This window comes from Somniosus microcephalus, chromosome 16 (genome assembly GCF_052327205.1).
Source record: "Somniosus microcephalus isolate GS21.2 chromosome 16, FLI_Smic_1.0, whole genome shotgun sequence".
NCBI classification, from domain to species: Eukaryota; Metazoa; Chordata; class Chondrichthyes; order Squaliformes; family Somniosidae; genus Somniosus; species Somniosus microcephalus.
In genome coordinates, this window is record NC_141002.1 from 82,917,263 (window position 1) to 82,934,480 (window position 17,218).

The 17,218-nt window shown below is 40.9% G+C and overlaps 2 protein-coding genes across 2 annotated transcripts in view; one reads left to right on the forward strand and one right to left on the reverse strand.

The window, feature by feature from the left end:
* The first annotated feature begins 393 nt into the window (after positions 1 to 393).
* lrrc10 (leucine rich repeat containing 10) lies at positions 394 to 7,491 on the forward strand. Its single transcript, XM_086009365.1, has one exon. It carries the CDS (start codon positions 806 to 808, stop codon positions 1,841 to 1,843), a length of 1,038 nt encoding a protein of 345 aa, XP_085865491.1. The 5' UTR covers positions 394 to 805; the 3' UTR covers positions 1,844 to 7,491.
* cct2 (chaperonin containing TCP1, subunit 2 (beta)) overlaps positions 7,077 to 17,218 on the reverse strand; it is a 29,274-nt gene continuing 19,132 nt past the window's right edge. The window contains exons 9-16 of the mRNA XM_086009364.1: positions 17,013 to 17,140; positions 16,782 to 16,885; positions 11,803 to 11,922; positions 11,511 to 11,639; positions 9,400 to 9,503; positions 7,975 to 8,074; positions 7,709 to 7,850; positions 7,077 to 7,345 (exon numbers count right to left, since the gene is read on the reverse strand). Of these exons, the coding sequence (XP_085865490.1) occupies positions 7,315 to 7,345; positions 7,709 to 7,850; positions 7,975 to 8,074; positions 9,400 to 9,503; positions 11,511 to 11,639; positions 11,803 to 11,922; positions 16,782 to 16,885; positions 17,013 to 17,140 (858 nt within the window). The 3' untranslated portion in view covers positions 7,077 to 7,314. The remainder of the gene's footprint in view (positions 7,346 to 7,708; positions 7,851 to 7,974; positions 8,075 to 9,399; positions 9,504 to 11,510; positions 11,640 to 11,802; positions 11,923 to 16,781; positions 16,886 to 17,012; positions 17,141 to 17,218) is intronic.

Below are 17,218 nucleotides of genomic sequence, written 5' to 3' on the forward strand. Positions count from 1 at the left end.
AAAGACCAAAATAAGTCCAGATTTCTATACGTATTTCTTGTGTTTTCACAGGATGTCAGTATACTTATGTTATCCAAACAGCTAGGTCTACAGTTTCTTATTGTGACCTAGGATTTTTTTTATTCATTCATAGGATGTGGGAGTCGCTGGCAAGACCAGTATTTATTGGCCATCCCTAATTGCCCTGAAGAAGGTGGTGGTGAGCCGCCTTCTTGAACCGCTGCAGTCCATGTGGTGAAGTTATTCCCACAATGCTGTTTGGTAGGGAGTTCCAGGATGTTGACCCAGCGACGATGAAGGAAGAGTGATATATTTCCAAGTCAGGAAGTTGTGTGACTTGGAGGGGAACTTGTTCCCAGGCGCCTGCTGCCCTTGTCCTTCCAGATGATAAAGGTCGCGGGTTTGGGTAGAGTCAATCTGTTTCTCACAGATCCTGACCGAAATATAGAAGCATGGGAAGTTGGAAAATAAGTACCTGGAGAGCAGCCAAAAAAATAAGCAGTAAGGAAGTTCTATTGCAGGCTAGTATTCTGAAAAGATGACGAGAAGCAGAGCTGGCATGAATTCCTCCTCTGTCTCTGCCAGCTATTTGGGTCAGTATTCCCATACACTCAATTAAATGCTGCATTAGACAGAAAGTATGAAAATTAATTCACGGGTGACAGATCCGGCCACATACTCGTCGGTGGTATTTCAGTTGGGTGTAATTTATAAACCGCTGTTTCTGAGTTTGGCAAATATCTCTCACAAGAGCACCACTTACTGTAGATAAGGAAGGAGATTCTTACAATGAAGCTTAACTTATATGGTCCTCGCTGTAAGTTCACGTTCAGCCAGCACTCCTTCAGTTATCAGGAACACTTCCGAGCGCCGGAAAGCTCAACTATTTAAAAACATTGAAGGGGACCAAAAGCTGAATAGACGCGGAGCATTTTACAATACACGAGTACCGGTAGAATTGAAGTGTTTGAACCGGCTGAAAAATGTAGTCGACGCTGGAATGGGTAATGCTATAATGTCCGTGGTTGCTTTTTTCCCATCGAAGTCGTGCCAGAAGTATCTTCTAGGAGGTGATATCGAAAACATGCCACCGGATAAAATGACGGATTTGAGTGGGAAACATCTGAGGAAGTTTCCCCTTCAGGTTTGTGCTTTTACAGAACTTATTAAACTCTACCTGAGCAACAACAGTCTGAGAACCCTGCCTCCCGAGTTTCATCTGCTGGGCTGCCTACAGATTTTAGCTCTGGATTTCAATCGGTTCAAAGAACTCCCCCGAGTGGTGTGCCGTCTCCGCCAGCTCTCCATCCTGTACTTGGGCAACAACCATCTGAGTGACCTGCCCGCCGAGCTGAGCTCGCTGACTGACCTGAAAACACTGTGGATCGAGAGCAACTGTTTCGAGCAGATCCCCAAAGTCATTTCCCAACTGAAGCAACTGAAGATCCTACACGCGGGGTGCAACCAGCTGGAGATCCTGCCCAAGGAGCTCAGGCGCCTCCGAGAACTTCAAAGCATCTGGATCTCGGGCAATTTGTTCTGCGAGTTCCCCAAAGTGCTGCTGGAGATCAACAGTCTGGAGATCATCGATGTGGACCGAAACCAGATTAGGTCCTTCCCCAGTTTGGTCCACATGAAAAACCTGAAGCTGGTGATATACGATCGCAATCCCTGCAAGATAGCCCCCAGAGTGGCCGAGGAGGTCAGGAGGGTGGGAAGATGGGCTGACTATCGCCCCGAGGCCGATAACACATTATTACCGGAGAAAAATACTGAGCAAATTGGAGAAAACAAGGAAATTGAAACAACAGAAAAGAATGAACGCAACAAGGATTCTGGTTAGATTTATTACTGAAAGCAACGTAATCCCATAGGGCGTCTAAGAAATGTAATTGTCAAGCTTCCAATTTCGCTTTAATTATGCAGAAATATATGTAAAAATAGTAATTACACTGTTTTTCTCCACTCCTGAGGCATGTCCCATATTGGGGCACTGTCCTGCTAGTGACGTCTGCCCCCCAGCACCCCCCTCCCCCCAGGAATCTGGTGCGTCCCACAGTACCGCTATTGCTTTGTTTTACAGGGTCGCTAATGATAGCATGCTTGCCACTGGAGACAACACAGTGAAGTAAATAGGGCATCACTTTGCATCTAACCCATTCTGTATCTGGCCTGTGAGCAATTCACTTTAGTATTTGGTATTCCAAGTGGATGTGTGTTTAATTCCACAACATTGCTGTGGAGGCAAAGTGCAGGCCACTTTCACACTTACATGAATGCATCAAATGGTACCTGCTATTGACTCGTTAATTTCTTAAAAATAATTTAGAATACCAGGCAAGAGCAAAGCAAATCCACTATTTGGAAGCTCGAGGAACAGCACCTCATCTTCCAATTAGGCACTTTACAGCCTTCCGGACTCAATAACGAGTTCAACAATTTCAGATCATAACCTCGGTCCCTATCACATTTTTACTTAATTTTTATCCACACCTTTGTTTTGGCCCTTCCCCCCCCCCTTTTTTTCTCTCCCACATGGCAGCTGTCTCCCATTCTGCCAGCGCATTTCACACCTAATCTAGAGCCGTCTTTTGTCTCCACCAGTCCTATCACCGTCTCATTTTGAATACCTCTTAATGGCTCTTCACTTCTCTTTTGTTCCCTCCCAGCCCCCATACTGGCCTTTTAATCTATTTCATTTCCTGTGCTTCTTCAGTCTTGACAAAGGGTTTTGACCCGAAACGTTGACTCTATTTTCTCTCCACGGATGTTGCCTGGCCAGCTGTTTTTCCAGCATTTTCTGTTGTTATTTCCACTATTTGGAAGTTTTCTTGCTTCCTCCAATACCAGTTTCTACAGCCCTTATATTGCAGGGTTGCCCCTTACAGTAAGTGCAACATTGGAGAAAACCTTGTAACAAAGAATTCTGACCTCATGTCACCACCTAATGCATCATCATTCTCCAAGTAGGGTTTTTTGTGTAACTCCAAAGAAAATGCCCTTGGAGGCATATAGATGTTTGGCTCTCAGTAGTAGCACTAGCTTTCATGCAGACTATTATCTGGTCACCATTGCCGTTCTTAACCTGATGATTCATGGCTAAAATGACAAAGAACAGAAACGTTTTGAATTTGAGAATTAAACCAGTGATTAATATGAACTGATATTTTCAAAACAGACCAAGGGTTGTATTTTGCACCCCGCCCCCCATCCCCCATCTCTTTTTAAAATGTTAGATGCCAGAGTAATCAGCTACATGGAGCAGAATGTTAAGCATTTATTGGTTGTGATTTCTCATGCTCTATTTATACCATGATTTGTAGACTGGAACACTTCCAAATTCCTATTGCTCCCGTTTACAATTGACAGTATTACTGCTCATATATTCTGGGCTTTCCATCAGCTTTTGATGAGAAAAAAACTGGCTCCAACTTCCAAAGTGGAGGGAATGAGCCAGAAAACTCATCAGAGCATTTAATACTAAATATTTTGAGAGATGATAGTACAGGTTAGATTAGGTAGGGGACAAAAAGTAAAATAGTGAGACAATAGGAGGAAGAAGTAAAAATATGGACGCTAGGACAAGGAAAATCAGACTAGTCTTTTGATCACATTTCTAATTTAGTATTAATCGGTATTCATCAAGAATTTAATTCTGCTGGTTGGCAGCAGTAGATGCCTACTAAACACTCTTTTTCTTAGTTTAAATTTACCTTTTGTATTTTGTCTTCCTATTCCCACAGTCAATTTTGGAGGACAGATGAATAATGAAAAGAACTGCCAGTTTTCCAACTAATGAAATGATAAATTGTCGAAGGTTGACAGGCTGGTCAGTTATTCACACGTCCCCCTTTATCAAACAGGAAGTTGTTTGCAGATAAGCAAATTTACCGGTGGCCCCAAAAGAAGTATTCCCAAAACAAGCAAATGTAAATGTGGCATCTAGGACTCAGTATTAAGCTTAAGCATGGCTGTGTACGGTATCATATTAGGTAGGGGTTTCAGTGGTCCAAGTAGACTGCTCACAGACCTGGTTAACAAAGTCTAAAGCAGCCACAATATAAATCTTCCCTATATGGGAATGCCAAGAACTCAATGTTTAAATTGGAGATCAGCTTATGCCAAGACTACTTTGTACTGGCATTCACACTTCCAAGTTTTGCACTGCAGCAAGATGTACAACTGAATGACAAGTGTCCCACCTCTTGGAAAGTCTACTTAACAAAATAATCATCTTAAAATTCTGCAAAATTTCAACCTGGCCCTTGAAGACTGGGCAAAGCAACCTAGCACTAAAGTTTTATTTTCAACGACCATAAAATATCCCAACACTGGTCAAACAGGGGGCTATGGGGGGGGGGGGGGGAAGGAGCTAAACACGATTAAAATCACTAAGGAGATGGTACTCGGTAAGATAATGGGACTTAAGGCGGATAAATCCCCTGGACCTGATGGTTTACATCCTAGGGTCTTGAGAAAAGTAGCGGTAGGGATTGTGGATGCATTGGTGGTAATTTTCCAAAACTCCCTGAATTCAGGAAAGGTCCCAGCAGATTGGAAAACTGCTAATGTAACACCCTTATTTAAAAAGGGAAGTAGACAAAAGGCTGGAAACTATAGACCAGTTAGCCTAACATCTGTGGTTGGTAAAATGTTGGAGTCCATTAAGTAAGCAGTAACAGGACATTTGGATAAGCATAATTTAATCGGACAGTCAGCCTGTTTGACAAATTTGCTCGAATTCTTTGAGGATGTAACAAACAGGGTGGATAAAGGGGAACCAGTGGATGTGGTGTATTTGGACTTCCAAAAGGCATTTGACAAGGTGCCACACAAAAGATTACTGCACAAGATAAAAAAAATCACAGGATTGGGGGTAATATACTGGCATGGGTGGAAGATTGGCTATCTAACAGAAAAAAGAGAGTTGGGATAAATGGTTCATTCTCGGGTTGGCAAACAGTAACTAGTGGTGTTCTGCAGGGGTCAGTGCTGGGACCCCAACTCTTTACAATCTATATTAACGATTTGGAGGAGGGGACCAAGTACAACATATCCAAGCTTGCTGACGATACAAAGATGGGAGGGAAAGCAGTGAGTGAGGAGGACATAAAAAACCTGCAAAAGGACATAGACAGGCTAAGTGAGTGGGCAGAAATTTGGCAGATGGAATATAATGTTGGAAAGTGTGAGGTTATGCACTTGGGCAGAAAAAAATCAAAGAGCAAGTTATTATCTAAATGGAGAGAAACTGCAAAGTGCTACAGTACAAAGGGATCTGGGGGTCCTGGTACATGAAACACAGGTTAGTATGCAGGTACAGCAGGTGATCAAGGAGGCCAATGGAATCTTGGCTTTTATTGCAAGGGGGATGGAGTATAAAAGCAGGGAAGTCTTGCTTCAGTTATACAGGGTACTGGTGAAGCCACACCTGGAATATTGCGTACAGTTTTGGTTTCCATATTTAAGAAGATATACTTGCTCTCGAGGCAGTTCAGAGAAGGTTCACTTGGTTGATTCCGGAGATGAGGGGGTTGACTTATGAGGAAAGGTTGAGTAGGTTGGGCCTCTACTCATTGGAATTCAGAAGAATGAGAGGCGATCTTATCGAAACATATAAGATTGTGAGGGGGCTTGATCGGGTGGATGCGGTGAGGATGTTTCCACTGATGGGTGAGACTAGAACTAGGGGGCATAATCTTAGAATAAGGGGCTGCCCTTTCAAAACTGAGATGAGGAGAAACTTCTTCACTCAGAGGGTAGTAAATCTATGGAATTTGCTACCTGAGCTGTGGAAGCTGCGACATTAAATAAACTTAAAACGGAGATACAGTTTCCTAGCTGATAAGGGAAAAGTGGACGTGAGTCTAGGTTCGGATCAGCCATGATCCTATTGAATGGCGAAGCAGGCCCGAGGGGCCGTATGGCCTACTCCTGCTTCTTATGACCAATATAGCATACCACTGATGGAATTTCCATGGTCCTAAAAGGCTGGAACAATAAAGCTTTAGATCATCCACATTTGAACGTACCCTTCATAACCTTTAAGCTTATTCTATTTATCCTGTCCCTTTTTGAAGACGTTACTCACATTATCGAAAACTTTTGATGGAATCTATTCCACAGATCTACCATCTAGTTTTTCCAATAGCAGTTAGTTTCATTCAAATGTAGATCTGCAATTCCCCAACTTTCATCTCATACATTATTCGTTTATATTGTTTCCTGCTGCTTTGATGCATCAACTTTCAAATAAAGTTTTCCATGACATCTTGTTACCATGCATAAAAAGTGATAGGCCCAGATTACCTCAAATATTCACTAAAAAAAGTAAAAGTTCAAAAATTAAGGAATTTACAGCAGAGAAGCCATTATGTCTATTTGCCTGTGACAACTCCTTAACTGAGGCTATGTATTGATCCCATTTCCCCCATATCCATTTATACTCTTCCTTTTCAAATATTGATACAATTACCTCAAACTATGTTGTAGCATCTGCCTGAAGACATCTGTAGTAAAATATTCCATGTTCTAACAATCTTCAGTAAAAGAAAGTTATAACTTCCTCTTTGTGATAATCCTGAGCTTATGCTTTCTTGTTACTGAATTGCCGATCAATAATTACCTGCTCATAATCTTGAAAACCTCGATCTGATGCCCCTTAATCATCTGTTCCAAGGGAAAAAGACCCCATTTTTTGAGCCTTTCATTATTGATATAACCTCTCATTCCTGGTATCATTCTAGCAAATCTTTTCATTGCTCTAATATCCTTTCTCCAAAAGGATGCCCAGAGCTGCATAGAATACTCCAACTGTGGCCTCACCAATGTCCTATACATTTTCAACATCACTTGCTTGCTTTTATATTCAATGACCCCATGTATAACATTAGAATCTTATTTATCTGTATGACTTTTTCTACTTACACTTACAGCTTCAAAGATTTATGTAAATTTATCTGTAAGCAGAGGTATCTCTCTCCTTTTTTGTTAAGAATCTATACTGCATTTCACTGCTCTTTTCAGGAAAATATAAACAGGTGCTTCAAGATTAGAAATAAAAAAAACATAAGAACTTGTGGTGACAAAGCTTTAATATAACATGCCCTGAATACAGCTTCTGATCACATTTGCGGCCTCATCTACAATAGTCATTCTGCATAAAGGAAAGGTCAGTCAAACTGAGACCCAGACACTTTACTCAAATGTACTACAATTTTATTAATACAAATCTTCTGTTTCAGTCTATTGGGTGATGCCTCGTGTTCACCATTGGCACGAAGTCCGTCTATTCTCACTATTGATGTTCATGGCTTAGCAAGGATGGTGATCGGGTACACGTTTCCTGAAAGAGACAACTCATATTACTAATAAACATTACCTGCAATGTAATGGCTAGTACAAATGCAATATCACTATATATGGAATTTCCAGATAAAATGTAAAATGTTGTAGTTAAAATAAAGAAAACTGGTGAAGATACAACCAGCATACAGGGTCTTGTCCTTTTATTGATGCTTTATATACGTTATAAATTAGTGTACATGGGACATTTGAGAAGCAGCATGTGAACACAAAAGAAACTTCCGAGTACATACTCAGGAATTGCTCCTCTTTTTGAACAGATCATGTCCACATAAGCATTATTTTTATATAACAGTTTTACTTAATTATTCTTAGTCAATATCTGGCATATACAAAGCTTTACCTTGGTACTGCCTTAATAATATTATCTACTCGAAGGATCATTTCAGCTGCCTCTGATGCACTCAACAGAACTTGTCTCTTCACTTGGAAGCTCTCTGTAATACCCAAAGTTGCCATGTCTCCAATGGTGCCGTTGGTCATGTCTAACAATAGAAATTGCAGATTTTTACTCAATACAGCAAATCACTTTAAATAATATGCCTGGCCTGAAGTCAATTTAAATGCATTATTTCAACCAAATTCAAAATTCTCTGTAGGGCTGCTTACCTAATCCATATGTTGTTTTTCCTTCAGTATGAGCAGCTCGCAACTGAGCCACTAAATCTGCACTGTCATACCCAGCATTATCAGCTATAATAGTGGGCAGCTGGGGGGAAAAAGGCAAAAATGCACCATAGATGCAGTTACTGTTACAAATTTACCTGCACTATTTTTTACAACTAGAAATATACCAAAAAGATTATTTTTCACATAATTTACAAAAAAGATGATTTTTCACAATTTACAGGATTTATGAACATTAATTTGGTACACAGGATACATAATGAAAATCTAACTGCATTATAGGCACAAGAAAGTTGTGTATTTTCCACTCAAGCATGGTCAGACTCCATATTCAAACTTTGACCCGCGTATTCAGCTTGGCAACAGTGTGCTAGTGGCGAGCTGAGGCTTAAAATGTGAGAAAACTTGGTGTACATCAGTCAAGTTTGATGTGTTCAATTCAGGACTAGTGGTACAATTCGTGGAACAGGTGATAAGATGTTTTTAATATGACAGCTACAATAGGAGGTGGAAAGATCGAGCATTGAGATCAGCACTGTAATCTGGAACCACTTATGGGATTGGTTATTGCTGAGTTAGTAATGTGGTGTTAGCAATTTTCTTATTGTTGTGTGGAAGGATCATTTCCTAGTAACTGATTTTCACTGGTAGATACATTCTAATTTTACTTGGTCTCTGTGGTTGGGACTTACTGTTAGGCACACAAAGAGCAACAATTTATTCAACATCTACATCCTTGTGCTTGTGGAACAAGTGCAAACTATGACAAAAGATGGAACTCCAGGTAATTTCCCCTCCATTTCAAATTTTAAAAAAATACTTAAGTGTGAATCTCAACCAAGAATATGATTTAAATTTGGGTGTATAACATAGTAGAATGCAGAATTGGGCTGCCCATTAAGGGAAGGCCTTTTATTTGCTTGTTTTAGAGCAGCAAAGGCAGGAGGGTAAGGGGAACATTAACCAACTCCATTTCTACCATAAATGAAACACGCTGCTGGGAAAATCTTATAATATTTATTGAACATGTAGTTTCTGGACTAATTTGAAAGTTAGGTCAGTTTTAGAAAGCTGCAGTGATTTACAGTACTAACCAAGTAGATGACTGTAACCAAGGTTATCTACTCATAGTATCTGTAGTAAAGAGCAATTCCCATGAATACTGTATTTCAGTAACTGGCATGGTTGAACATTAATTATAAAAGCTTAAACAAACATTACAAGACAGTCAAATTAGACAAATGTTGCATACAAAATTATCAGCCCGCTTTTTAATTATATGGTTAAGTGCATGGAAGGACTAGGTAATCAAAGCATTGAGGGTTATCTCCACACTGACGAGGGAAAAAGACAAGCTGGAACAGTGGGAAGGGGAAAACAAGGTACAACCCCTGTAATGAAACTTACCATTCCGAGCGCTTTAGCAAATGACTCCATTGCTACAGCTTCCTTGCCTGGTGTTCGAACAGCAAGTTCAGACACAGCTTGAGCCATTAACATCTCGGAGCAGCCTGGAGAAAGAGAAGAGTAATATCCAAATGTAATTATTGTATTGGACGATAGAAAATCTGCAATATTTCACGACTGTCTAATTGCATTCCTCAACCAAATGTACTTTTTCAGCATCCCTTCTCTTGGGGCCGAATGAAACAGCAGGTGCTGGCTGGTTTCAGACAAGCTTGTAGGGTCGGATGCAGGACGAGCAGACTCAACTTAAACTCCCACATTGTTGCTTGCCATCAAATTAAATTTGAATTCAAGAAGAATGCCATTGGACAGTCAGCTTTGAGCGGATATTAAATACACCATCTCCTTGAAGTTGTCTCACACCATTTGTATTATGTTTTCTGCAAGTCACACTACCAATTTTGCATTCAAAGCAGTTTTCCATTAATGTAGAACTGATCTATAATCCAATCAATGTTGTTTTTTAATAAAGCAGAAAGAACTTGCATTTATATAGCATCTTCACGTTTTGAGGACACCTCAATACGCTTCATAGTTAATTAAATACTTTTGAAATGTAGTTTCAGTTGTTGCATCGGTAAACACAGCAACCAATTTGCACACAGCAAGGTTGAAGGATAAAATGATGACCAGGTCAACAACTTGCAATTATATAGCACCTTTAACAGGAAAAGCATTCCTAGGTGCTTCACAGAGGTGTATGGGGAGGGTCGTCGTGCTGGAGGTTACAGAGATGGGAAAGGCAAAGGCCAAGGAGGTTGAGAGTTTTAAATGATGTGCGAGACCAGTAGCGACAGTGTGATAGGCAAGTAGGACTTGTTTTGGGATATGATGTGGGCTGTCGAAATGTGGATAAGCTGAAGTTTAGAGGGCAGAGGATGGGAATCCAGCCAGGAGAGCAATGGCATAGTCAAGGCTTTAGGTGACAATAAATTAGATGACGACTTCAGCAGCAGATAGGCTGAGATAAAGGCAGAGACAGGACAGAAGTGGAAGCAGGTGGTTTCTTGGAGGGAAAGGATATGGGGTCAGAAGCTCAGCTCTGTGTTGAATAAGACACCTATATTGTGAACAGTCTGGTTCAGCTTGAGATTGTGGCTGAGGAGAGGGATGAAGTCAGTAATGGTGCCAACCATAATGACTTTCATCTTCCTTTTGTTTAGCTAGGTGACATTTTTCATCCAAGACTGGAGGTCAGACAAGCAGTCTGATAGCATAGTCAGTGGATCGATCGAGGGAGTGGTGGAGAGGTAGAGCTGGATATCATCATCAATATACAGGAAACTTTCTGGTGTCCGGCACTGACGGGACCGAGCTGGTGCCGTACCGTCAAAACTGCCGTAGAAACCAGCGCTAATGTTAAAACATACGGAGCTTTTGAGCTCCGTGTGAATCAACAAACCCTGTTGCTTAGCAACAGCTTCAAAACAGTCGGCCGCAGCTTAAAAGCGTCTCTATAGCTAAGCAACAGCTTCAGCTAGACCTTGCAGAGCCTGACTGGAAAAAAAAAGCAACGAGAAGTAAAAAAACTTATAGGAAACGACTCCTGAATTTTGCTGGTAGATAGAGCTTTCCGGACATTTAACCTCCGGTTAAACAAAAGTTTCCTGTAGATGTGGAAATTGGCCCCCATGTCTGTGGCTGGTGTCACTAGGGGAAGCATGGATGGATCCTCTGGGGATTCCTAAGATGATAGTGCAAGGTGGAAAGAGACACCCTGAAAGTAGGGCAAGGGTTTTCATAGATGAAATAAAAGTATTGGATGTTTAAGAGTTTGAATATAACTCAGTAACGCACTAGCATCAAATTTATCTGATTCATACATTGTGGGTCATTAAATTGGTCCGAACAACATTTCAACACTAATCAAAAACTTTTCTTTCTAATCCATTATGACTTTAAAAAGTTCAAGTTTGTAGGATTCCAGCAAGATTCACATAAACCGCCCAACGTGCAAGATCACAGTCCCTGCTGCAGAGGCCAGTCACTAACTTATCCAAACCTAAACTTCTGAGTGATCAGCAAGTAGTTGATAAAGGAAAAAAGCATACCTCCACCATAAACAGTTCTAGTCTCTTTCACTGTCTGAGCAAGTACACAAAGGGCATCATGCAGAGATCGTTCGGCCTCATCTAGAATCTGCTGAGTAGCTCCTCGAAGGACAATGGTACATGCCTCACCTTTAGGATGAGTGAAAAGATACAATAAGTCATTCAAGTTAATTTTAGAATTACTATGCACCATATATTTTAATAACAACTTTATCAAGAATTCAGAAAGAAACAGATCACATTTATTCTTGAGCTATTAAAGGACTCTATTAATGTGAGCAAAATGACTTACCTAGTTCCACCCCGGAGAAGTGAAGTAGCTTATCCTCACCAATCATGATCTCTTCAATAACTTTACAGTGTCCCAGTTTAACCAATTCAGGATGGTCAAAGGTAGAAGCAATTTCACCACCTGAAATTAATCATGGTAAGTTCACTAAACTTTATTAGATTGAGATTTCTCAAGTGCCTAAACACATTTTCCTCTCAACATTCTGTTACGTTTTTCATATTTTAAGCTTGAAGTTAAACAATTTCAAAGTGTAGTGATACAACAGGGATTTTCAAACAAATTTTCTTCACTCTCCTAAAAATATAATGTATAAATTCAATATTTAGCGCTCTGTAAATGCTTGCTCATAACAGAGGCTTACTGAGCATTAAAAAATATAGCAAATTGCAGTCAATTTTATCATAGCACATTTTAATAATCTGTAAAACTGTAATTTTCCTTTAGGGTTGAACTATTCTCCTACCAGTAAAATGATCAGGGACAGCAGGTTCAAAAATTTACTCAAACTTCAGTGACCAGCGGCTTTATGCATCACAGAAAACAAGATAGCAGTATGTCCCTATGCCTCAGTTTTTCATTACTCATGTCTTATGGCATTGGGAACAGTTCTGAACCAGGAAGGACCTGTTCTAGGTGGATAGGTTGCACCTCAACAGAGTTGGGATCAATGTTCTTGTGGAAACATTAATTAGTGCTGTGGGGGAGGGATTAAACTAATTTGGCAGGGGGTGGGCACCAGGTTGAAACATTAGACAGGAGAAACAAGGTGCACAGAGGACCGAGAGAAGCAAATAGCACTAAAGTAAAGGATAGTTAAGAAATAGGAAGGATCAGAACGGGGGAAATGCGAGGCTTTGGAGTGCTTGTGCGTAAATGCATGTAGTGTGGTAAATAAGTTTGTGAGCTGCAGGTACAAGTCATCACATGGGACTATGATATAATGACAATACCAGAGACCTGGCTCAAAGGGGAGGATTGGGAACTTAATATTCCTGCTACATGGTATTCAGGAAAGATAGGGAAGGAAAAAAAAGAGGGGAGGGGTGGCAGAATTGAACAAATAAACTATTATAGCACTAGAGAGGGATGATGTAGTTGAGGTGTCAAAGACAGAATCTATTTGGTTAGAATTAAGCAATAGAGGAGCTATTACGCTACTGGGTGCATGCTACAGGCCACCAAATAGCGGGAAGGAGATAAAGAAGCAAATTTGCAAGCAAATTACAGAAAGATACAAGAACTACAGTGTAGTGATAATGGGGGACTTCAATTATCCTAATATAGGCTGGGATAGTATCAGTGTAAAGGGCAAAGAGGGGAAGGGATTCCTGAAAAGAGAACTTTCTTGATCAGCGTGTTTCCAGCCCAACAAAGAAAAAAAGCAGTGCTGGATCTAGTTCTGGGGAATGAAGTGGGAGCAAGTGGAGAATGTTTCAGTGGGAGAGCATTTGGGGAACAGAGATCATAATATCAGGTTTAGAATAGTTATGGAAAAGGACAAGAGCCAACCAAGCATAACTGGAGGAGGGCTAACTTCAGCGAGTTGAAAAGGGATCTGGCCCAGGTGGGTTGGAATCAAAAATTGGTAGACAAAACAGTAACTGAACAATGGGAGGCCTTCAGAGAGGTGGCGGTTTGGGGGGAAAGGTAAGACATCCAAAGCTAGAGCTCACTAGATGACTTTATAAAGATAGAGGTTAAAATGAGACAGAAAAAGGAGGCTTATGACAAATGTACTTTCATAATACCGTAGAGAACATGCCGAATACAGAAGTACAGGGGAGATCTAAACAAGGGAATAAGAGAGGCAAAGTGAGCGTATGAGAATAGATTAGCGGCTAACATAAAAGGGAACCCAAGAGTCTTTTATAAACATATAAATAGTAAACGGCTAGTCAAAGGAAGCATGAGACTGATTAAGGACCAAATGGAGATATTATTGTGGAGGCAGAGGGCATGGCTGAGGTACTAAATGAGACTTTGCATATGTCTTCACCAGAAGAGGCTGCTGCCAATGTAGCAGCAATATTGGATAGAATAAAAATAAAGAGGTACTGAAAATGTTGGCAGTCCTTAAAGTAGAAAAGTCAGAGTCTGGATGGGATGCATCCTAGATTACCGAGGGAAGCAAGGCTCAAAATTGCAGAGGCTCTGGCCACAATCTTCCAATCCTTCTTAGATATGGGAGTGGTGCCAGAGGACTGGAGGGTTGCAAATGTTACACCCCTGTTCAAAAAAGGGGAGGGATAAACCCAGCCTGTCAGCCTAACATCAGTGGTGAGGAAACTTTTAGAGACAAAATTAATTGACATTTGGAAAAGTATGGGCTAATAAATGAATGTCAGCAAATTAACAACAAATTATGTTTGACTAACTTGACTGAGTTCTTTGATGAAGTAATGGAGAAGGTACTGCAGTTGATGTTGTGTATATGGACCTTCAAAAGGCATGACAAAGTACCACATAATAAAAGTTAGCAAAATTAAAGGCCATGGAATTAAAGGGACAGTTGGAGCATGGATACAAAATTGGCTACGGTACAGAAAGCAGAGAATAGTGGTAAACTTTTGGTTTTCAGACTGGAGGGAAGTCTACAGTGGTCAGTGTTAGGAGGACCACGGTTCTTTTTGATATATATTAATGATCTGGACGTGGGTATACAAGGCACAATTTCAAAGTTTACAGATGACACATAACTCAGAAATGTAGTAAACAATGAGGATAGCAACAGACTTCAGAAGAACTAAATCGTGCAATTTTAAAGGTGGTGCAGGAACAGAGCTACTTGGGAGTGCATGTACACAAATCTTTGAAGGTGGCAGGACAAGTTGAGAAGGCTTGTTAAAAATAAAAAGCATATGGGACCCTTGGCTTTATTAATAGAGGCAGAGAGTACAAAAGCAAGGAAGTTCTGCAAAAACCTTTAAATAAAACATTGGTTAGGCCTCTGCTGGAGTATTCTGTTCAATTCTGGGCGCCACACTTTAGGGAGGCCATCAAGGGCCTTAGAGAAGGTGCAGAAGAGATTTACTGGAATGGTACCAGGGATGAGGGACTTCAGTTACAGAGAGAGATTGGAGAAGCTGGGTTGCTCGCTTTACAGCAGAGTAGGTTAAGAGGATATTCACATAAGAACATAAGAAGGAGCAGGAGTAGGCCATACGGCCCCTCGGGCCTGCTCCGCCATTCAATAGGATCATGGCTGATCCGAACCTAGACTCACGTCCACTTCCCTGCCCGCTCCCAGTAACCCCTAATTCCCTTATCAGCTAGGAAACTGTCTATCTCCGTTTTAAATTTATTTAATGTCGCAGCTTCCACAGCTCTCTCAGGTAGCAAATTCCATAGATTTACTACCCTGAGTGAAGAAGTTTCTCATCTCAGTTTTGAAAGGGCAGCCCCTTATTCTAAGATTATGCCCCCTAGTTCTAGTCTCGCCCACCAGTGGAAACATCCTCACCGCATCCACCCGATCAAGCCCCCTCACAATCTTATATGTTTCGATAAGATCGCCTCTCATTCTTCTGAATTCCAATGAGTAGAGGCCCAACCTACTCAACCTTTCCTCATAAGTCAACCCCCTCATCTCCGGAATCAACCGAGTGAACCTTCTCTGAACTGCCTCGAGAGCAAGTATATCTTTTCTTAAATATGGAAACCAAAACTGTACGCAGTATTCCAGGTGTGGCCTCACCAGTACCCTGTATAACTGCAGCAAGACTTCCCTGCTTTTATACTCCATCCCCCTTGCAATAAAAGCCAAGATTCCATTGGCCTTCCTGATCACCTGCTGATAGAGGTGTTCAAAACCATTCACGATTTTGAACGAGTATATAAGGAGACTCTGTTTCCAGTGGCAGAAGGGTCAGCATGCAGAGGACACAGATTTGAGGGGATTGGCAAAAGAATCAGGCGACATTTTTTTTACACAGCAAGTTGTTGTGATCTAGAATCTACTGCCTGAAAGCGTGATGGAAGCAGATTCAATAGTAACTTTCAAAAGGGACTTGGATAAATACTTGAAGGGAAATAACATTACAGGACTATGGGGAAAGAGCAGGGGAATGGGACTAATTAGGTAGCTCTATTAAAGAGCCGCCAAAGGCACGGTAGGCCAAAATGACCTCCTTCTGCAGTGTATCATTCTATGATTCTATAGAAACAAATCTAATATATAGGCTGCAAGATTCCTATGCATTTGGCAATGAATTCATCATATTATGAAGCACCATAACATGCAAATTGCCACATTAAAAACAGAAATGAAACTTACAAAATTAAAAAAAAGAGTTGTAGATGAAGATGCCAGGAAAATAAAATGTGAACAAAAGTAAATTAAATGGAGAGAGATTAAGTGAAAAGGAGCTGCTGTACATAAAGCAGGTACCAATCTTTTGAAACAAATGGTTCTGATGCTACGTAAACTTGAGGTCATCCAAAACTCGGCTGCCCGTGTCCTAACTCGAACCAAGTCCCGTTCGCCCATCTCCCCTGTGCTAGCTGACCTACATTGGCTCCCGGTTAAGCAGCGCCTTGATTTCAAAATTCTCATCCTCGTTTTCAAATCCCTCCATGGCCTTGCCCCTTCCTGTCTCTGTAATCTCCTTCAACCCCCCCCCCCCCCCCCGCAGATATCTGCACGCCTCTCATTCTGCCTTCTTCAGCACCCCTGATTATAATTGCTCAACCTTTGGTGGCCGTGCCTTCTGTTGCCTAGGCCCTAAGCTCTGGAATTCCCTGCCTAAACCTCTCCACCTCTCTGTCCTCCTTTAAGACGCTCCTTAAAATCTACCTCTTTGACCAAGCTTTTGGTCACCTGCCCTAATTTATCCTTATGTGGCTCGGTGTCAAATTTTGTGTCTTAAAATACTCTTGTGCAGTGCCTTGGGACGTTTTACTACGTTAAAGGCGCTATATAAATACAAGTTGTTGTTGCCTACACCCCCCACCCCCCCATGTGAATTATTTCTTTGTCTTACCAGTTACAAGTGCAAGTCGTTCAATTCCAGAAAAGTCAGCATGCTCAATAGCCATAACACCTGCAGTACCAAATAACTGTTCAGGGTAATTATAAATGAGCTGTCTGAAATACAAAAATTGAAGTGTATTCATACATAGATGTTTTCAATGCTTCATTGAAAAAAATTCAGCTCACATTTGTATGAAAGGTTTTGCAAATCACAAGGCTCTAATAAAAATGGCATGACTACCTATTGATGAAACAATTAATCCCATGTTTCAGGATTTGATCCACCTTTTCTTTCATTTTTTCCTTTTCAGCCAGTTCAATCTCTGCAACTTTTGCTGTAGAATCTACTCGCACACGAGAACCAAATATCTGCCAAAAGATGCAATATGATCAAAGATAATTCTAAATACTGGGCGTTGCTTATTGGAGACATGTAATTTCATAAGA